General features: G+C 32.0%; 1 protein-coding gene across 2 annotated transcripts; it reads right to left on the bottom strand.

Moving 5' to 3' along the window:
• Positions 1-1,094: 1,094 nt before the first annotated feature.
• Positions 1,095-19,055, bottom strand: LOC134695217 (uncharacterized). 2 transcript variants are annotated; one of them, XM_063556428.1, is made up of 5 exons: positions 18,516-19,055; positions 10,645-10,797; positions 6,456-6,588; positions 3,960-4,301; positions 1,095-3,416 (listed from the first exon to the last, which is right to left on the bottom strand). In XM_063556428.1, the coding sequence occupies exons 1-5, from the start codon at positions 18,983-18,985 to the stop codon at positions 3,240-3,242; spliced, it is 1,275 nt and encodes a 424-aa protein (XP_063412498.1). In that variant the 5' UTR covers positions 18,986-19,055; the 3' UTR covers positions 1,095-3,239. The 2 variants fall into 2 exon arrangements, with proteins under 2 accessions (XP_063412498.1, XP_063412499.1); XM_063556429.1 differs by having other exon boundaries at positions 4,131-4,301; positions 18,516-19,050.
• Positions 19,056-23,028: the final 3,973 nt, after the last annotated feature.

The following is a 23,028-nucleotide window of genomic DNA, read 5'->3' on the forward strand; positions in this document are numbered from 1 at the left end:
TAGTATTTCGTTCATTGTGTAATCATACGTTTTTTGATTGAGTTAAGTCTGCCAATTGATATTTTATCGTATGTTTTTTATATGTTGTGATGTTATGCTATTGTTTCAGAAAAAGGGAGAAGGTTTGGGCCCATTAAAACGTTTAATCCCGCTGCAAATGTTTGCACCTGTCCTAAGTCAGGAATCTGATGTACAGTAGTTGTCGTTTGTTTATGTAATATATACTTGTTTCTCGTTTCTCGTTTTGTTTATATAGATTAGACCGTTGGTTTTCCCGTTTGAATGGTTTTACACTAGTAATTTTGGGGCCCTTTATAGCTTGTTGTTCGGTGTGAGCCAAGGCTCCGTGTTGAAGGCCGTACTTTAACCTATAATGGTTTAATTTTTAAATTGTTATTTGGATGGAGAGTTGTCTCATTGGCACTCACACCACATCTTCCTATATCTATATAGTGACTGGAAAAAATCATTGTCAGTTGAATTTTTCTTGAAATTTTCGTAAAACATTCTTGAAGTAGTATATAGTTGATTGCAAAATGTGGGTCCATGTGCTCGATAGGAGAACAAAAACGTAGCTTTTAAAATGCTTAAGATCCATTTCCTATTTTTTGTGCTAAATTATATCTATTTCCGTCGCACATTAAAACTAAAATGAATTACTGTCATATACCATATATTAATAATCATGATAATAGAAAAGTAAACATTCTTCATTAGTAAAATTGTTACTGTTAATGTTTTTGTCTCTAATTGTACAAAGTAGATTTGTTGCTTAAATATAAAACATGCTTATTTTCCTTTTCAAATACTTTCAAATTCATGTAAGGCCACACTTAAAAATATTTTGGTTTGCATGCCCAAACCCTACCCAAAGGTTGAGACAGAGGGTAGGTAGGTAGGCATTTTCTTTTTTTTTTCAAAAAAAAATTTGAAGTATCAGATGTTTATTAGTCTTCATGTCTATTTGATTAAAAAAAAACTTCTCCAAATCAGGACAATAAAAGAATTTGAGTAGGCAGCTTTTTTTCTGGGTAGGTAGTGTTTGGGCAAACAAACCTATTATTTATTATGGCCTAATAGATTTGAAAGCAAAAGACATTTTTCACAAATTTTTTATGCTTATCATAAGCAACATTGCGAAATCACAGTGTTTGATTTGGCTGCATTATAACCTGTGGTTGGTACTGCATTGAATTAAATAACATTTTGTCTCCAGACAAACCATAACATCAAACACATTTTAATATATATACAACATTAGGTCAATGTCTGGAAAATATAACTTTTTTGTATGAGGCTGAGAAACGAGGGAAGTGCGATGTTCTACCATGCCCTTCTCCAGTTTTGTGCAAAGTACAAAAAAGTTCATATTTTTATGTAGTTTTTTGCTAGGTTTGCTATATAATATTTTTTTTGATACTGCAAATTAAATGAATACATTGATAGCTTTTTAAATCCTTACACAAATTTCAAACTTATTTTCACCCATTAATGGTCCCCTGATTGTTGAGAAAGTATTTCATGATAAAATTGACATGATACAAAATAATGCTTTTACTATATTTAAAAAATACACACAGCTAGTTGCAGTATAAACTAGAGGCTCCAAAGAGCCTGTGTCGCTCACCTTGGTCTATGTGAATATTAAACAAAGGAAGCAGATGGATTCATGACAAAATTGTGTTTTGGTGATGGTGATGTGTTTGTAAATCTTACTTTACTAAACAGTCTTGCTGCTTACATTTATCTCTATCTATAATGAACTTGGCCCAGTAGTTTCAGTGGAAAATGTTAATAAAAATTTACAAATTTTATGAAAATTGTTAAAAATTGACTATAAAGGACAATAACTCCTTAGGGGGTCAATTGACCATTTCCGTCATGTTCACTTATTTGTAAATCTTACTTTGCTGAACATAATTGCTGTTTACAGTTTATCTCTATCTATAATAATATTCAAGATAATAACCAAAAACACCAAAATTTCCTTAAAATTACCGATTCAGGGGCAGCAACCCAACAATGGGTTGTCAGATTCATCTGAAAATTGTAGGGCAGATAGATCTTAATTTGTTAAACAATTTAACCTCATGTCGGATTTGCTCTAAATGCTTCGGTTTTTGAGTTATAAGCCAAAAACTGCATTTTACCCCTATGTTCGATTTTTAGCTGTGGCGGCCATCTTGATTTGATAGTCGGGTCACCAGACACATTTTTAAAACAAGATACCCCAAAGATGATTGTTGCCAAGTCTGGATTAATTTGGCCCAGTAGTTTCAGAGGAGAAGATTTTTGTAAAAGATAACTAAGATTTACGAAAAATGGTTAAAAATTGACTATAAAGGGCAATAACTCCTAAACGGGTCAACTGACCATTTCGGTCATGATGACTTATTTGTAAATCTAACTTTGCTGAACATTATTGCTGTTTACAGTTTATCTCTATCTATAATAATATTTAAGATTATAACCAAAAACTGCAAAATATCCACAAAATTACCAATTCAGGGGCAGCAACCCAACAACGGGTTGACCGATTCATCTGAAAATTTCAGGGCAGATAGATCTTGACCTGCTAAACATTTTTACCCCATGTCAGATTTCCTCTAAATACTTTGGTTTTTGAGTTATAAGCCAAAAACTGCATTTTACCCCTATGTTCTATTTTTAGCCGTGGCGGCCATCTTGGTTGGTTGACCGGGTCACGCCACACATTTTTTAAACTAGATACCCCAATGATGATTGTGGTCAAGTTTGGTTCAATTTGGCCCAGTAGTTTCAGAGGAGAAGATTTTTGTAAAAGTTAACAACGACGACGGACGACGGACGACAGACGACGGACGACGACGGACGACGGACGCAAAGTGATGGGAAAAGCTCACTTGGCCCTTCGGGCCAGGTGAGCTAAAAATACAACAATGTAAAGTAATATAAAATAAAACATTTCTTACATATTTCAATTAATTCATCTATCATTGTCTATTCCCCTAAGGAATGTTATTGAGTCTTACAAAATTCTCTATCAAGATTTGTCTGTCCTTTTCTATCAATATGTCAAGGGGTCTTGAATAATAAACTGTGGCTCTGTCATTTTAGGTAATTCATCTATTCCCCTAAGGAATGTTATTGAGTCTTACAAAATTCTCTATCAGGATTTGTCTGTCCTTTTCTATCAAAATGTCAAGGGGTCGTGAATAATAAACTGTGGCTCTGTCATTTTAGGTAATTCATCTATTTCCCTAAGGAATGTTATTGAGTCTTACAAAATTCTCTATCAAGATTTGTCTGTCCTTTTCTATCAAAATGTCAAGGGGTCTTGAATAATACACTGTGGCTCTGTCATCCTCCTCTAATTTCTGATTGTAATGTAACCTTGTGTGATGTTTTACAGTCATTTCTAACAATGTAAAAAATACCTACAAAAAACAAATCAGGAAAAAATTTACATATGTTTGTCCTAATATATTTTAGTCACTGTGCATTTGCATTCAGATATCGTAGATCAAATTTATTCTTTCATAGTGTATTAATTTACGTTTTTGATTGAGTTAAGCCTACCAATTGATATTTTATCGTGTGTTTTTCTTTGTTGTGATGTTATGCTATTGTTTCAGAAAAAGGGAGAATGTTTGGATTCATTAAAACGTTTTGATCTCACTGCAAATGTTTGCACCTGTCCTAAGTCAGGAATCTAATGTACAGTAGTTGTCGTTTGTTTCTGTTATTTATACGTGTTTCTAGTTTTTTTATATAGATTAGACCGTTGGTTTTCCCATTTGAATGGTTTTACACTGGTAATTTTGGGGCCTTTTATAGCTTGTTGTTCGGTGTGAACCAGGGCTCCGTGTTGAAGGCCGTACATTGACCTATAATGGTTTACTTTTTTTAAATTTTTATTTGGATGGAGAGTTGTCTCATTGGCATTGATACCACATCTTCCTATATCTATGTTTTCTCACCTTAGTTCCATCAAGTATCATACCAGGCATAGTCAGTACGTTACTTAAATCAGCTAATTTTTCATTAGACACCCGATATCTATCAAGATCTAACAAAAGTTCTCCAGCATGCTGTCCCAGTACTTTTTTATTTAAATCAAGTTCTATTTGGGGTTTTTCAACAAGTTCTACCTGTGGTTTTCTTGTTCTTGATTTTGTAGACCTTGTTTTTGAATGTGTACTGCTACTGCTGGCAGAGGAAGAGGATGATGCACTGCAAACTCTCATCTTTTTCTTTGAAGGTTCACTCAATTCTTTTTTTCTTTTTGATCGTTCTGATGACTCTTCAAAATCTCTTTTAACCTAAGAATATAAAAAAGAAGATGTGGTATGATTGCCAATGAGACAACTGTCCACAAGAGACCAAAATGACACAGACATTAACAAGTATGCAGAACATAATTTTTATTTCAACTAAAAATAAAACTTGCCCAAGGTAGCTCTAAATAATTTACCTGAATCTACCTGCCTGTATCAAGATTGCAACAGCTGATAAATTCAATGCCAATAGAACAAGAATGTGTCCCAAGTATATGGATGCCCCACTCCCATTATCATTTTTTATGTTCAATAGAACGTAAAATTGGAATAAACTTTAATTTGGCATTAAAATTAGAAAGATCATATCATAGGGAACATATTTACTATTTGATTGGACTTCAACTTCATCAAAAACTACCTCTACCAAAAACTTTTATATGAAGCAGGACTAACAGACGGACGATCCAATGAATGAATAAACGGACAAACGAACGAAAGAACAAAAAAACGCACAGACCAGAAAACATAATGCCTCTATACTAACATAGGTGGGGCAAAAAAATAGAAAACTGACATGCCAGCAAGGATCCTCTTACACAATTTATGTGTGAGACAAAGACAAGGGTGTGATCTCAGTGAATATAAAGTTTTGATAAAATGGTGGCACTATGTTTTTTGGCAGTAATTGTGTAAATGGTGGGCAAACTATAATTTTAGAAACAGAGAATTAATTTGGAGTAGCAAATTATACCTGCATTCTGATTTATATCAAAATGAAAAATAAATATTTCTCAAAATTTGTCATTTATGAACAAAAAGTATAATGAAGACAGCTCAGACATTTAGACAACATTTTATTTTACTTTTTGGCACCCTTAATCAATTTATTAAAATTATACAATACCTTTATTTACCCATTCATAGGTTTGTATGTATTAGTTTTCAATTTAGACTTGTTTCTAGTTTATATGGTCTGTACATCCTATTTTAACTCTTTAAATTCAAGAGTCTATCCTAAATTGAGGTAAACTATATGGCCTTCCAAATACCATTTCGTTCCCTAACATCACTGAAGAGAAATTTGTTGTCCAAGTCTGGATCTGGTGATGGTTTTTAATAAGCATATAAACCATACTTGAAGGCATTTAAAGCAATTACCTATAAAGTATGCATAGCAAATTGTGTCATGAAGTTATCATGGTTCACAGCTGTTCTGTGCTTCAGTTTTTTACAAATTATGGTTTTATCCCTATTTCTTTTCTTTCTTTTTTTTTTTAAATTATATATACCCGGTACCTTATTGAAAACTTTCACATTTGTTAGTTTGATACAGAAAGTACCGGTACTTTATCCCGGCCTCGTTAAAAATTAGATTGTATATTTAGATTTTTTTTTAGTAATTGTTAGTATTCAAAATTATAAAATATATACAATATATTATTGTGTATCAATTAATTCAATATTGATCAATAATGTCTTGGTTCAATGAACATGAAAGTAAAGTGTGAATGGAGAATGAATTGCTTTGGACACAGACACAGTTTCTTTCAGAATAATTCTATTGATATTTGTATTTTCTTATTTTGGTGCAGTTTTAAGCTCTTTGTATCGTGCATGGTACATAACATTCCTGCAATTCTGTGTACATTGTCTTATGCACATTATATGCGAAAAAATATTTTGCAAAATAAAAATTTGGTGTCTTGAATTTGAAAACTGTGTGAAAAATTAAGCTGGTAAAGCATATGCCTATTCCTCTTAACTTAAACAATGGACTCATACTTGGACAGTGAACTGATTACAATATGACTTTTCATTGTGCATTGTTGTGTGGGCATACAATTTTACATTGGATTCATAATGCTAATTTTGACTAGATGAATTCTCAAAACTACACAATGCTGAAATAAAAGTAATATGAAATTTATGATATTTGCAACCATTTCAAGCTATGATAATGATGTTAAACTATTACAGAACACATCTAAGAGGGTAGTAATACCCTTTACTGTCAGACGTCAAACAGTCATTTTTATCTACCGTTAGCGTCAAATTGGTTATTTTTTTACTGTGATTCGTCAAAGAAAGTTCATTTTATTGTCATGTATCAATAATAACTGTTCATTTGGCAAGAACTTTTACCGTGATTCGTGATGAAGGTACCCCTATTACCACCCTAATCTATTGTCTTGTTACCTCAATACCAGATATCACAACATCTGATGCTGATTCAAGAATTCCACATTTATAGAAACGAAAATCTGGTTTTGATGTAATCTGCCGCCCTCTTAAATTTTTCCAAATGGTCTGATCTTCAGATGTACACAACCTAAAATTGATATATAGTTTACATTTACTGATATCCAAAGACTTAAATTGTTTTACTATAATACATAGATATAGGAAGATGTGGTGTGAGTGCCAATGAGACAACTCTTCATCCAAATAACAATTCAAAAAGTAAACCATTATAGGTTAAAGTACGGCCTTCAACACGAAGCCTTGGCTCACATCGAACAACAAGCTATAAAGGGCCCCAAAATTACTAGTGTAAAACCATTCAAACGGGAAAACCAACGGTCTAATCTATATAAACTAAACGAGAAACGAGAAACACGTATATATTACATAAACAAACGACAACTACTGTACATCAGATTCCTGACTTAGGACAGGTGCAAACATTTGCAGCGGGATTAAACGTTTTAATGGATCCAAACCTTCTCCCTTTTTCTGAAACAATAGCATAACATAACAACATAGAACTAGATGCTCCGCAGGGCGTAGCTTTATACGACCGCAGAGGTTGAACCCTGAATGGTTGGGGCAAGTATGGACACAACATTCAAGCTGGATTCAGCTCTAAATTTGGATTGTGATTTAATAGTTGACACAGCATAGGTTTCTGACACAGAATGAATGTGTTCTAATGAACTTATTTTTTTTGTTTTCTCTTAGAGCAATTCACTATGCTGTTGAATATTAATCCTCTCAAAAAAATGTTTGAAGAAATTTTCTTTTTTTTTATTTATGAAATTTCAAATGAGAAAAATTGAACCCAATTTTCTAATCACATCCCCCTTTCCCTTATTCCAAAGCTAATCTCAATTAAAATATTCTAATGGAGTTTGCAACAATAACTACTCATTTAAATACATCATAAAATATTAAGATGTAAAAAAACTGCTTGTTATCACTGAATGGTAAAGATTATTTAAATTTATCAGTTGGTAGTAAAAAGTGAATATACATTGTATATTGTATATAACAAAGATTTAAGTTGATTCTGGACAAAGAAAGATAACTCCAATTAAAAAAAAATCTTGCAATAAGATATTTCTTGCTTACTATTCTGGACAAAGAAAGATAACTCTAATTAAAAAAAAAATTGCTATTTCACAATATTGTGAAATTAGATATTTCTTGCCATTGCACAATACTGTGCAATTGAAAAGACTTGATATTGCACAATACTTAATATAATAATTTTAGATCCTGATTTGGACCAACTTGAAAACTGGGCCCATAATCAAAAATCTAAGTACACGTTTAGATTCAGCATATCAAAGAGGCCCAATAATTTAATTTTTGTTAAAATCAAACTTAGTTTAATTTTGGACCCTTTGGACCTTAATGTAGGCCAATTTGAAATCGGGACCAAAAATGAAGAATCTACATACACAGTTAGATTTGGCATATCAAAGAACCCCATTTATTCAATTTTTGATGAAATCAAATAAAGTTTAATTTTGGACCCAGATTTGGACCAACTTGAAAACTGGGCCAATAATCAAGAATCTAAGTACATTTTTAGATTCAACATATCAAAGAACCCAACCGATTCATTTTTTGTCAAAATTAAACTAAGTTTAATTTTGGACCCTTTGGACCTTAATGTAGACCAATTTGAATACATGACCAAAAGTTAAAAATATACATACACAGTTAGATTCGGCATATCAAAGAACCCCAATTATTCAATTTTGATGAAATCAAACAAAGTTTAATTTTGGACCCTTTGGGCCCCTTTTTCCTAAACTGTTGGGACCAAAACTCCCAAAATCAATACCAACCTTCCTTTTATGGTCATAAACCTTGTGTTTAAATTTCATAGATTTCTATTTACTTATACTAACGTTATGGTGCGAAAACCAAGAAAAATGCTTATTTGGGTCCCTTTTTGGCCCCTAATACCTATCAATGATCATACAATATATATGCATATGATAAACTTGGTTGAATTCAATTTCTAATCTCTTTTGGGCCTCTGTGGCCAAGCGGTGTTAGTAGGTAATCTATAGTTTTTATAAATATCCAGCTTCCTCCATCAATACAAAGAGCGCTGAAAGTGGTATTAAACACCAACAACCAATCTAATATCTGTTTTTTTTTATTTTAATATATGGCTACCTGTCGCCAGAGGCAGATTTAGAGGGTGGGCAAGGGGCCCAGTCACCCCCTTTTTTGGGGAAAAAATTGGTTGATTATTTAGGGAATCACTGAAGCATGACTGGAGTGGGCCCTCTCTTAGGCAGTCAGTGATCCCCCAAAATTCTTGGAGTCCCCACTGTGTCCAACTAATCTTTGGTGCTGCATTTTCTATTCAGTTAAAATCTGTGGAAGTTTTCTTGGGTACAAACTTCCTGAATTACTTATAGTTATAATATTTGCAATACGTAACTTTAACCTTAATCCAATCCATAAAATGAGGTTGAGGTCAGGTCAACCCTACCTGATGGACGTGTAGACCTTGCAAGGAACTCATATATCACTCATAATAAGTGAGTATTTCATTTTTCAAAAAAACTTTTTTTTCAAGCACTGAACCAAGAAAATGAGGTAAAAGACAATGGGCATACATATGTACGACAGACGGTAGCTTCATAACATAAGGTACACTTCAGCTCAGTTGGATTTTGCTTTGTGGGCAAAATTTCTAGCTTGTTCACTCTGCCCACCCATAGGAGTGGGCATGCAATTTCTTTTGTTTAATCAAAAGACTTGCAAGTACAATCAATTGAAAAAAGCAGATAAGCAATTATAATCAATATTTTTACAAAAAAAGAGATTATAGCTGGAGTGGGCACAGGTGGGCCGGTGGAAAAAGCAAAATCCACCCGGGCTGTTGTGTATCTGCATACAAAGTATGGAGCATCAAGGTCTTCTTGCTTTTTAAATATAAAGCTTTATACAAATAGTGTATGCCGTCTCCGCTGGATTGTAATCCTTATCATGCTTACGTCACACATTTTATGATTTTTGTAGCAGGCCAGACACACAAGTAAAAATGTGAGCTACTGCTTACTGATGATATCTGTGCCTTAAGAAACTAAATAGGAAGTTGATGAGTAACTAAGGAAGAAAGAAAATCATATATATATAAATAAGTGTTATATATAAATTAATCACACACACATAAGCTCTGTAACATGAAGAGCCAGAGTACAATTTTAAGTACTAAATTTAAATGAAGAAACTGGATAATTTTAATAGACTAAGTGTAAAAATATGTAAGTGTTTTGTAAACAGGAAGTTGTTGACTGATGAATCTGAAAACACATCACATCGTATAGCTGACTTATATAAACCAGGTTAACCCTGAAACCAAATTTCAGAAATCCTTATGATGTAATTCCTGAGAGAGATGCAACAAAAAATATTCATAGGAAGGATGGACGGACAGACAGACAGACAGACAGACAGACAGACAGACAGACAGACAGACAGACAGACAGACAGACAGACAGACAGACAGACAGACAGACAGACAGACAGACAGACAGACAGACAGACAGACAGACAGACAGACAGACAGACAGACAGACAGACAGACAGACAGACAGACAGACAGACAGACAGACAGACAGACAGACAGACAGACAGACAGACAGACAGACAGACAGACAGACAGACAGACAGACAGACAGACAGACAGACAGACAGACAGACAGACAGACAGACAGACAGACAGACAGACAGACAGACAGACAGACAGACAGACAGACAGACAGACAGACAGACAGACAGACAGACAGACAGACAGACAGACAGGACAGAAGTAAAACAGTATACCCCCACTTTTTTAAAGCATAGGTAAAAAATGATAAATTTAAAAAATACAATTAATGGAAAGACTATATTTTAACAATAACAACATGCTTTGTCAAACACAGCATGATCAATGTAAATTACTCTACAGGATAAATTCTGGATTTTTTTATTTTTTTTATCAGACTTTCATAAAATGGTTGAGATACATAGCGGCGGAAAAAATGAGGTCGGTCAGACAACTGGAAACACCCATATATTTTATTTTGGCCGAATAGCTCAAACTGATATTGCTTCAGACATGTAAGACGATTTTATCTTAGTATTTTTTACTTACACTGCTTCCAAACAACACATTTCAGCAAAAGTACACAGAAGCCTTGAATAGTTTGCCTTAAAAGTAACATCATATGTTTTCTTCTTTTCTTCTATTACTTCCAGTAGTCTTCGAAGTTCTTTTATAAATCTATGAACTTTAATTCTTGCAAACCTTAAAGAGAAAAATGATGGTCTAATGCATAACATATTCAGCTAGCATACATTGAAGGCACTGGCTCCAATTACCTGCAAAAAGTAACAATAAGAAATAGGCACTGGCATACATTAGTATAAAAGTCAAGTACATGTATAATGATAATGTTCATTACAACTGCAAAAAATGTTATGAAAAAATAAACATGATGAAATAATTAATATTCATTATTTTTCAATTGGTTGGTTTCAATAAATGATCTGTTATTTTGTATTTGAACGAATTCACATTTGCCAAATGTTGGTAATAATTCGATAAATAAAAATTGTTCCACAAGGATGGTCCAGAATACATGATAATAGATTTCTTGAACAATTCGGTTTTTTTTATAGAGAGTAGCTATAGGAGGTTTCCTTGAACAGCATTTTGCAAGCTTAAGAGGTATGGATTTCTGTTTGAATATTGGAGGTACAGTACAGCCTGTGACTTCCTCTTAGTTATGTCCACCCTCTTGCATGGTCAACATCCAATGGTGGACATTTATTGGGGTATTCAATCTTGAGATGTTGGCCATTTATTGGGGGTCATAAATCATAGGCAGATTTTTTATCTAATTATGTTACCTGTTAAAATCAATCAGGGTTGAAGTTTTCAGCTGGTATGTTTCATTAAAATGGTTCATTCAACCTATGCCAACATTTTGAAATTAAGGTATAAAATTGTATGAAAAAATATTGGCATAGGTTGAATAATTTGTTACAGATTAAGTGTTATAAAAACATAAATTAATCAGGGGCTAATCAATTTACAACCAGTTTAAACCTACCGTTAAAGTATAAAGGTTTTACAAGTACAACACAAGTGAAAATGTAGGTATAATTGTGTGTGTTGATGATCTCTATTTCATATAGGAACTATTTAAAAATTAATATAATGAAATGATGAGGAAAAAGAAGAATTTTATGGATTTTTATTAAAGAAGCAAGCATCTTGTCATATTAAATATATATCAGTGTCATTCTCATAAATACATGTAAAATAAAATATTTGATCAAAATATTAAATTTTATATAAAATAGTTTTCTTCAAATACAATGGCAAAATACACTATTGATACTCGTGTATTTAATAAGCACTGAATTAAGTAAAATATCTATTATAAATGTTCACTATGAATTCTAACATATAGATAAAGGAAGATGTGATGTGAGTGACAATGAGACATGATCTCTCCATCCAAATAAAATTTATAAAAGTTCGCCGCGATATAGCCTTTTTGTGCTAATGCGACGTAAAGCAACAATCATATATAAAAGTAAACCAGTATAGGTCAATGTACGGCCTTCAACACGGAGCCTTGGCTCACTCCTTTTTTAGCTCACCTGGCCCGAAGGGCCAAGTGAGCTTTTCTCATCACTTGGCGTCCGTCGTCCGTCGTCCGTCGTCGTCGTCGTCGTCGTCCGTCGTCGTCGTCGTCGTCGTCCGTCGTCGTCGTCGTCGTCGTCCGTCGTCGTTAACTTTTACAAAAATCTTCTCCTCTGAAACTACTGGGCCAAACAACATAAATAACATAAACAAAAGACAACTACTGTACATAGAATTAGAAAAAATTTACTAATTATGATTGTCTCAAAAGTCATACTATAAGATATGATGCTGCATCTGCACAATCAACTGGTGTCATGTTATCATTTGGTCTCTTGTGCAAGTTTCACAAAGATATCTCAGGAGTAAGACATGTCATAGAATGATTTTAAAGTTTATTCTAGTCCTTAGTGGGTTTCACTAAGTGGTCCTAAATTTTGACATTTTCTAAAGTTGGTCACAAAGTAGGGACTACACAAGCGGTTTATAATGGTGGTCTTAGGATAGTCACAAGTTTGTTTGTATAAATTACACTCATTTTTTAGTAGTTTTGCAAATTATCTCATTATCATCATTTTATCAACAAAATAATGAAAAAATATTATCATAAAAAATTGCACCAATAAAATAGCTTTTTATCTCTTTTTTTTCTCAAGTATTGTTATATTTAAGTGTTTAATTTCAGAAAGATAGCCTTTTTTTTGTCATTTTTGCTTTTTTTATTTTTTTCAACTCAATTTTGCTAGTATCAACATGATCAAGGGTTCTATTTAACAAATGTTGTATTTTTAGAAAAAAAAATCCATTTTTACTACAACACAATTTTCCAATTACTTTATTTTTATTTCTGAAATTTCAAAGAGTATTTTTAATGCTTAAATAAACTGACTGTATTTAACCTTTTATTAATTAATAATTGCTATAACAACACCTATTGTATTTTGTTTGTAGGCATAGATTGAATATGTTTTTATCAAATGTTGGCATAGGTTGAAGACACCATTAAAATTTACCTGTACAGGTAACTTGGGTTTCTTTTAAAATTGACATTTCACCTTTTTTTGAAAATGTAGATTAACATATTGTTTTAGTCCGTTAATTTATTATTATTTTTTTGTCTTTAATTTTATTTAATTTTTTTATTCTTGAATTGTTTTTTTTTTTCATTTTTGTATCTTTTGTTTCTTATTCTTTTAATTTCTTCTTAGTAAGAATCTTGGGTAGAAATGGCAAAAAGTCAAAGATAAAGTTATTGACTAGCATTTGAAATAAACAGACTTTTAATAATTGTTTTTTTTTAAGTAAAAGGTTTATATAAATGTACATGATGTACATTGTATTCAATTGTTTGTTAACATTATTTCTCTAATTCTATGGAAATTTATCCCTTTCCGAACCCATTGTATAAAAAAAATTTAATCAACGTGTGGTTGCTGGTGATCTCAAAAGATCATTGGATGATTTTAAGGGTCATGACCTTTTTAGCTAACTGAATGAATCGAAATTTGATAACAGGTGTTAATGAAATTGACAACTTCGTGCAATGTGAAAGGCACTCGAAGGGGATTTTCGGTTAACAAAAAAAGAAAATGTCTTTTTAATCATTAGAGAAACAGATTCTTACATATTTACTCGTGGATTATCGGATTTATCCAATCTCGATAGTTACATTATAAATTTTAAAGTCCTCGCCGAGGCGGCTCGGACTTTAAAATTGATAATTTAACTATCTCGATTGGATAAATCCGATAATCCACTGGTATCAATGTAAGAATCTATATTTAATGAGTTATTACTATTAATAATAACTAATAATCATGCAAGTGATATTTTAAATAATCAAAGAGCTGAAAGCTCTGACGAAAAATGACGCCACTGTCTCTAATATTGGGATATTTTTTATGCAAGTCTTGATTTTCACATACTGTAATCAATTTAACAATGCAACATGTCTTGTAAGCATTTAATTGATATTCATATATTTGTGTGTGTGTGAAGTGACTGTTTTTTTTAAAGACAAATGAATAGGTCAAGACTACCTGAATTGTACAAATAAATACCGTAGAAAGGCTTGTATATTTCTCACTGGTACATAGTCCTTTCTCTCAGAAAATTTTAATTAATTTTAAATAATCTTTTTGTTACTGTTATCAAAGGTCTAATGAAACTCAGGTAATTTAAAAAAAATTATAGTCAAACCGGCACCTGGTTAAATTGGCACCTGGTCAAATCGACACCCTATATAGTCAATTTGTCACCCATGTTTAATAAATATATATTTTTAACAGTATTTTAAGCAAAAAGAGTAAAAACAAGAAAGGGGTTGCCAGATTTGTTTTTAGTATTTAAGCAAAAAGAGTTAAGTACCTAAGGAAAGGATTGTCTGAAAATATTTACTTTCACATTTTTGGGGGTTCATGTACATTTTGTATAGATTTATTTTTCTCAACTAAATGTGTATGTTCCAGACCGTATGAGTATTTGGACCGTACATGTGCGGTCTGGACAGTATGCGTACTTTTTCAAAATAATCTGATTAATATCATTAAGAAGTTGCTTCAGTTTATAAGTTACAAATGCATGTAAAGTTCATTTATAGCTCAACTATAACATGTATAACTAAACTCTCAAATTAATATGTAAAAGTTCCAATAGTAATTGGAAAAAAAACTTAATATTTTAACTAATACAAAAATTCACGCTTATTAAATCTGTTCATCATGTTAATATCTTGTATTAAGCTTGTCGATCAGTAATACATTTATTGAATTATGATCATAGAAATTTACATTATCGGAAGTTAACATGATGTGGAACTACAATTTTAGAATATTAGAAACTTTATAAAATAATGCAAATGCAAAGGAACATGAATGAACTGCAAACATGTAAATGTAAATAATTTATCATTAATTGTGGTAGTAAGAGTCACCATGGGAGAGAGTACCAAAACAGGATTCAGATATTCAATTAAACAAATATTTAAATTCAATTGTTCAATTATTCATTTGATCAATCTAAAAGTAATTGTAATGATAAAAATTTATAAAAAATAAAAAATAAAGATTGTGATAAATGGTTAGCTCGTACTGGACCATACAGGTTTACTCATACAGTCCGACCATACAAGTATTGTCAGACTGTACGAGTATATGTATACCGTCCGGAACGTACAGTCCAAATACTCATGGTCTGGAACATGTATTTTTAATTATATATATGAGGTATATTTAGGATTTAAGGTATTGAATATTCATTTTTTATGTATTTTTTAACCAGTTGAGCATTTTACAGGATTGTTGGTTTGATGTTGTTTAAACTTTCCCGAAAAAAACACCTAAAATTAGCTATTATTTGGTATAAAAGTTAGATTTATTGAAAGGGACTCATAGTTTTCCATTTTATTTTTCTAATTGTTTCATTGTTAAGTAACAGCTTGGGTAAGGGCTTTGTTGTTCACCTTTATACACAACAACTAATTAACTATGTACTTTGTAAAAGTTATAAGTTGATTGAATAGAAAATATTATAACAAATATTATTGAAAGCCAAATTGACTTCAAATAGGTGCCGATTTGACTATATGCCGATTTAACCAGGTGCCGATTTGAGTTGAACATTTCAAATCCTCTGCGATCGTTTGCGGTATTTTCTTGAGAAACCCTGTTTTCGATCATAAAACAGAAGTAGAAACTGTTTTCAAATGATTCTAGAATGATTCATGATTGTTGAAATAAGTTAAATTCACTTAAAAAACAATTTTGAAACTTTGCGATGTTTTGAAAGGAAGTTTAAAACGCATGTGTAAAAGAAGAAATTAACCGGTGAAAGTCAAAATCCGTACATGACAGATATCACTATAATACGATTTTAAAAATAAAAAAGTTCCATCCTTTTGTAAAACAGTCTTTAATATACCTATCACATTAATGTTTGAATGGTCTAAGCTTATACAAACCAATTTTAAGTCGGTATGAAACATCAAAATGGAATGAACAATAACCGATTACGTTTTGTAGTTTACAAATTCTAAATGCATTGAACAGAAAGGAGAAAGTTGTAATGAAAGGTTTAGTTTATATATTTATCACTTTTAATTTGATATTAAATAGAAATAACTTATTAATATGGACGAGTTAAAATAATTAGTTTGAAAAATCATGAGAGCTCCCTCTACAATATCAATAACAAAGATGGCAGAATGTAAACAAACAACCTCACCGCGAATATTGAACTTGTTCTCTTATTTCTTGCTAATTGTACTATTTAGTGCGCATCCCCACTGGAAGGTCCAATTGTTGAGAATAAAAGCGCGGACTATACAAGACTTCCTATGGACAGGTCAACATTTTTTGTTGTACTAAATAAAATAAAGTATGTAAACTGGTTCCCGTCCGACTAACACACTTTGTTCTAGTGTAGCGGAATACAAGCAGATACCAGTTAGTTTGTAAAATAGTAAATATGAAACCAAGTGCGGTAGGCGGAGGCAATAATCGACTTCCTGTTGTTCTGGTCAATAGTAATGGAAGAATGCCGCTGACGCGTCATTTTCCAAAAAAATAAACAATTTGGTTTCTAAACAAAATAAGATGATCAATATCAATCCTTTTACAATAAATTTTGATAACATCTAATATTATTCAGGAAAACTACAAGTATTATTATATGGTTTAGGAAAAAAACTAATTTTGTTTATCTAAATTGTCTTCAAATCTCAAAACAAGAGTTATGCACAAACAATTAACAAAAAGATTTATTTTCAAAATGCCAACCTAGTTATCATCAAATTTTGATAAATGTTCATAAAAAATGCTAATCAAAATGAAAAATGTTCTTTTATATCTGAATCAAGTGAATCTTATGAAAAGAAATTATTTAAAGAAATTTTCTTGAAACTTATTAAATATGTTATCTTCAGTTTGGTTAATTTCTTTCAAAATTTGTCTCCAGCAAAAAATAAAGTGCACTACTTAAGATGGCGACACTTTAATGGCCTATTAATTAAATCATTTTTTTTCCAGTGAATTATATTGTTGATAGTGCTGGACTGGCATGATACATATTCTTGGTATACATTTACAAAGAATATTTCAATCAACCTAGGCCTTTTAGATAAAGTAACTGTAAACTTGATTGTGTCAATAGGTAGAGAATGTTTGGTCATAATTTAGAAATAGAAAATAGTGGACTATATAAAATTCCTAGAAAGGATAGAATGTGTAAACTGTGCCTCTTGTAAGTCAATGAAGAACACATGCACCTATTACATGATAGTAAAATTAACAAAACAACTTTGAGATAATCCATTTGAAAATTATTTACCTTCTCATTATAATGTCTCTAACCCAAGAACAAAAAGTAAAAGAAATGCTTAACCTCTAAAACATGGATCATGTTTAAAATATCATATGACAATAAAAATATTATCAAATTTTGCTGTAATGAATATTTCTAACACTTATAAATATTTTATTCAATAAAGAAATAATGAATTGCCTAAATTTTATTTAGCGTAAGTCCTAAAGACAATCTTAATCATATGTTAAACAATGTTGAATGCAGATCAGTCTATCTACAACATGTACAAAAATAAGCAATTTTGATTTTAGAAAATTAATTTAAGAAACACCTTGTCAGTAAAAAAAGGCAGGCATTGTGAATGTTTGCAGTATATTTGAAAATGATATTCATTTATTCTTCACTACCAAAAATTAAACTGAATATAAAAAATAACTTAAATTGATCAAAAATTATTTAAAAGGTATAATATCAAACTAATAGTCAGGAGACCATTATTTTTTAATTAAGCTGTTTGTCCAACTAGTTTTATTATTTCATTTTATTTTTGAATTTCTTGTCATAAATTATGACATAATCACACTTATTAAATTTGATAAACACATACATGTATATTTTACCTGAGACACCCGATCTGTAAGTTATATAATTTTAACACTTCAATGCATTCAAGATGTCCCTTTATCCTTGACTAGTTTTTTAGTTATACCTTGTGTATTAAAAAAGCAACAGGGGGTATGATGATGGTCATATAGGGCCACCATGGTGAACATATTTTTTATGGCCACCATTAATAAGATAGAGTCACAGGTAGTACTGTACCCCAGATCTGCCTACTTTTCATCATTTTGTTCATAAAGCAAATGCGTGAGATTTGGCCAATATTGAAAATATCAAACAGAAAAACAATAGATCAAAGAAAAATGCTGCCAAAAAAGCATGAACATGCATGAGTCTCACACTAAATGCATGAGAGACTTCGCAGACCTGGTACCTGACTGTTATATCTGAAACTAAAAGATAAGTACTAAAGAGTTACATTCCACACTAAACTTAATCAAATATCTTACGAAAATTGTATTTCTTCTTCCACAGGTGTTGTCTTCACTTTCTCCAGAATGTCATCAAATACTGGTTTGAGATCTTGACTATAGAAGGCATACGGTGGTGCATACTTCTTTGGCATCTCTGCGTCGAAATGTAAATAAGAAGTCACCATAGAAACGTATGTCATTTGTCCATCGGACAGTTTTTCAATATTTCCTACTTTATTAAGCACATCAAGGGGACAATCCAAATAATTCTTTTCATAATAAATGTTTAAATGATGCTCAACTGTTCGTCTTTTCCAATCGCCTACCCATTCCGATAAAAATTGTTTCGTTCCTGGAGAGTTACCGGAAGCCAATCGCTTGGTAGCTGGTCTTCCGAACTCGTTTACATTATCACTATCAGTGGTTACATCGTGATCGTCTGAACCTGGACATGGAGAAGAACTCGAACGTGAACTTGAAGGAAACATCGCGTATGGCAATTCCATTTTTAAGGGGACTCTACGTAAGGGGAGGGAAACCACCTAATACCTGCTGTCTGTTACCTTCTGTAAATCCCTCCTCTATCAGGAGAACTTGGAGTTCATCCAGTAAATTTTGTTTTGCTATTATTACATCTGTTTCCAGTCACTATACATTATAAACAAAATAAATAAATGAGCTTTATTTGGAGTCGGCAAGGTATGCAAACATAAGCTCTGATGAGCTTTTAACAAGATTCAAGATTTCAAGATTTTATTGTACACTCTGACAGTTTACACTGTTACAAGAGGCAGATATACATAATATACAGCTTGACAGAAGTGGTATAAGATTTGTATAATAACAGAATAAAATTGAAATAAACATATATACAGGTCAATTGAATATAGGTCATCAAACACACCGTAACATACGGTTGTTTGACACGTGATTTAAACGATCAAAACAAATACACATATCATGACATACATACATATATATATATATTTAATATGATCAATTGGATTATAACACACAACTTGAATTAGGTAAGTACTAGACAGTTTCTTTGATCAAAAATACTTCATGATTTTTTGCAAAAATAATGCGACATTATTGAGTACTTTTATATTACAATAGTATAGCAAACCAAAGAGCTTGTCCTCTGTTGGATTAAAAAAATAATATCTTGGTATATGCATTTTTCTAATTCTTGCAATATTAGGGTTACAACATACTAGCAGATAATGAAATTCATTTCCTATCACCCCCATGTCACATAATGTGCATATTCTGTCCTCACGAGGTATATTTAACCATCTACCGGTTTCTATAGGGAATTTTAAATTTGAACATCGCAGTTTACTCAATTGTACTCTGCGTTGTTTATTTAGTTTTACCAAGTAGCCTTCAAGACAGAAATCCCTTTTAAATGATAAATAAAGTTCCCCTCTTGAGGCACTTTCAGCCATACTGTGCCATTTTTGTACAAATTGGTCTTGTAAGATTTGTGTAACATAATATTTTATACAATTTTTACTAAGAATTTCTTGGCTATCCCATACAAACGATAAGCCAACATCATTCAGTATAGATTTCACATTCAATAACCATTTTGATTGCATATTTGCTGAACAATGCATTTCATACAATAACTTATACATAATACTAGACAGTTTAGAATCATTCGAAAGTAGCTTTACCCAAAAATTAAGTATACGTAATTTTACATGTATGTCTAGTGGATATCTACCTGTTTCGCCGTACACCATGAAGTTTGGCGTTGATCTACGGACAGAGAGCACTTTTTTTAGAAATTGCAAGTGCACAGTTTCCAATATGTCTAATTTTTCATATCCCCAGATTTCACTCCCGTATAAAAGTATAGGATCAATCAAAGAATCAAATAGCTGAAGCTGTAGATCTACTGGAATAGATATATTCCTAATCTTTCTATATAGAGCATAAAGTGCTTTCTGTCCTTGTTCTGTTAACTTCTTTTTTGTTATAACAAATTTCCCGTTTTGGTTTAAAAGCAAACCAAGATACGGGTACGACTCCACTCTTTCAATAATTGAACCATATAGTTTAAAATTATCACGCATAGTGTACTTTCTTTTGGAGAATACCATTACTTTAGTTTTTTCAACATTTACTGACAGTTTCCATATATTACAATATTGTTCGAATACGTTTAAACACTTTTGCAATGCAGCTGCTGATTCAGCTAAAATTATTGTATCATCAGCATACAATAGTATAAATAACAACAAAAACGTATTTAAGTGTTCAAGAGCTTTTTGTGATACGGTTTGGAGTCCAGATATACCATTTTCACTGAAAAAAGTCTCAAGGTCCGAGAGAAATACAGAAAATAAGAAAGGAGATAAATTTTCCCCTTGACGAACACCAACTTCACAAGGAAAAAATCCTGATAACTCACCCCCCTTTTTGATGCAAGACTTGATATTGCCATACATATTATAAATAACTTTAAATATCTTTCCCGTGATATTACAATTTATAAATTTTTTCCAAAGCCCCACCCTCCAAACAGTATCAAAAGCTTTCTTGAAATCTACAAAAGTACAGAAAAGTTTCTTATTATTATAAAAGTATAATTCTATCAAAACATGTAGTATAAATATATTGTCATTTGTACTATATCCTTTTCTAAATCCGGCTTGTGCCTTTGGTATAGTTTCTATTAGTTCAGCATACTTTGTCAACCTACTATTAAGTACTGCTGTAAAAAGTTTACCAAGTGAGGACACTAATGTAATGCCTCTATACGAATCTGGGTTGTTCATATCGCCCTTGTTTTTGTATATAGCAATAATTATTCCAACCGTCCAGATTTGAGAACTACACCAGTATTCAAAATCATATTAAAAATCTCTCTATACATAGGCAAAGTAGCATTAATGGTTGATTTAATATACTCATTAATGACCTTATCAAACCCAGGGGCCTTGCTGTTTTTTAAATTTTTCACAGCATTCAAAATTTCTTCGTTTGAAACTTCACCATTGAGTATATTATTTACAAAATCATCATCACAGTTTGGCAAGATAAATTCGTCATCATCATCATCTGGATGTTTATCAATATTCAAATTCTTAAAATACTCATACAAGTTATCGAGATCAATTTCATCTCTTTTTGAAGTAGATTTATTCAAATTATTTAAAATATTCCAGAGCTCTCGTGGTTCACCTTCAGATGCACTGCGCAAGTCTTTCTCTGCCTTAAACTGGAAGTCATTAAAAGCCTTGCTCATTGCAATCTTATAAGCCTTCGCGCGATACTTCAAATCAGCTCGAGAATCGTCTGTTTTAGAGAGATAATGTTTTCTCTTTGACTTGTGGAATTCAGATCTCTTTTGATGACAAATTTTATCAAACCAGGGTTGAAACACCTTGTTTTGCCTATTCGGCTGTTTATTTCGAACTACCTTATCACCAAAACAATTATGCGCTGAATCAATAAATATGCTGTTAAAAAAATCTACAAAATTGTCAATATCTGATTGAAACGTGTCACTTTCAACATTTAATGTGACAAGTTTTTTGAACAAATCTTCAGTCGAAATTTTGTCCTCAACCATGTTAACAAATTGATCTTTCATCTCATTGTTCCACCGAACAGGTATATTTACCGTGTTTGGAGTAGAATCATTGTTATGCAAATCAGTAGTAACACCTGTTGAGAATATAACATGTAACCTACAATGAACATCTGAGTATAAAGGGTCAAAGTCAATGACCTCGAATTCCGACAAAAGTGGAAATAGATCTGGCGATACAATACAATAATCAATAAGACTCGTCTGACTACTCGTAACACGACTATGAGTGGCCGTTCATGTCATTTGCGCGATTATATACGCGTATATAATTTTCAACGCGTATATATACGCGTATATTGTGGTTTTCAACGCGTATATTGTGGTTTTCAACGCGTATATTATCGTTTTATACGCGTATATTGTTAAAATAAACACGTTTATACTTTATTCCAATTTATTTATCATATACGCGTTAATATACGCGTTATTTGCATAAATATACGCGTTAATATACGCGTTAATATACGCGTTATTTGTGTTAATATACGCGTATGAAATATTATATACGCGTTAATAAACATTCGTTTGTCTTATTGTTTTAACCAAGCTTTCATTTTCTTGAACCTATCTTTGCTGTACCAGATGGAGGTGTACGTGAGGAAATGATAGTTATGTTGTGTGCATCTATTTCTTTTAAATAGTCAAGTATCCTTGATCCAATTCCGTAGTCTCTGTCGTCATCGTACCCGTCGTGTGTATGTCCGTCTTTGTCTGTAAACCGATATACCAATGTGTTGTATGTACATGCAGATACTGGGCCCTGCATTATTTGTCGGGCAGCTTCACGAACTTCTGCGTATGTTGTGGTGACAGCAGCTGTGACACAATAAGTATGACCATTGTCACTAACTTCATTAGAACTAGTTTGCTCAAATGTACCAAATTTAGACTTGTTACTGGCATCAAAAATAGCTAAAGCTTTTGGTGTTGACACTTTTTCCA

The sequence above is a fragment of the Mytilus trossulus genome, chromosome 13 (genome assembly GCF_036588685.1).
Source record: "Mytilus trossulus isolate FHL-02 chromosome 13, PNRI_Mtr1.1.1.hap1, whole genome shotgun sequence".
In the NCBI taxonomy this organism is placed as follows: domain Eukaryota; kingdom Metazoa; phylum Mollusca; class Bivalvia; order Mytilida; family Mytilidae; genus Mytilus; species Mytilus trossulus.

Coding starts and splice junctions, on each gene's coding strand:
- LOC134695217 (XM_063556428.1), bottom strand. CDS start 18,985: ATGGAATTGCCATACGCGATGTTTCCTTCAAGTTCACGTTCGAGTTCT. Junction 6,589..10,644: donor ATGTGTTGTTTGGAAGCAGT/GTAAGTAAAAAA, acceptor TATCAATTTTAG/GTTGTGTACATCTGAAGATC. Junction 4,302..6,455: donor TTGTGATATCTGGTATTGAG/GTAACAAGACAA, acceptor TTATATTCTTAG/GTTAAAAGAGATTTTGAAGA.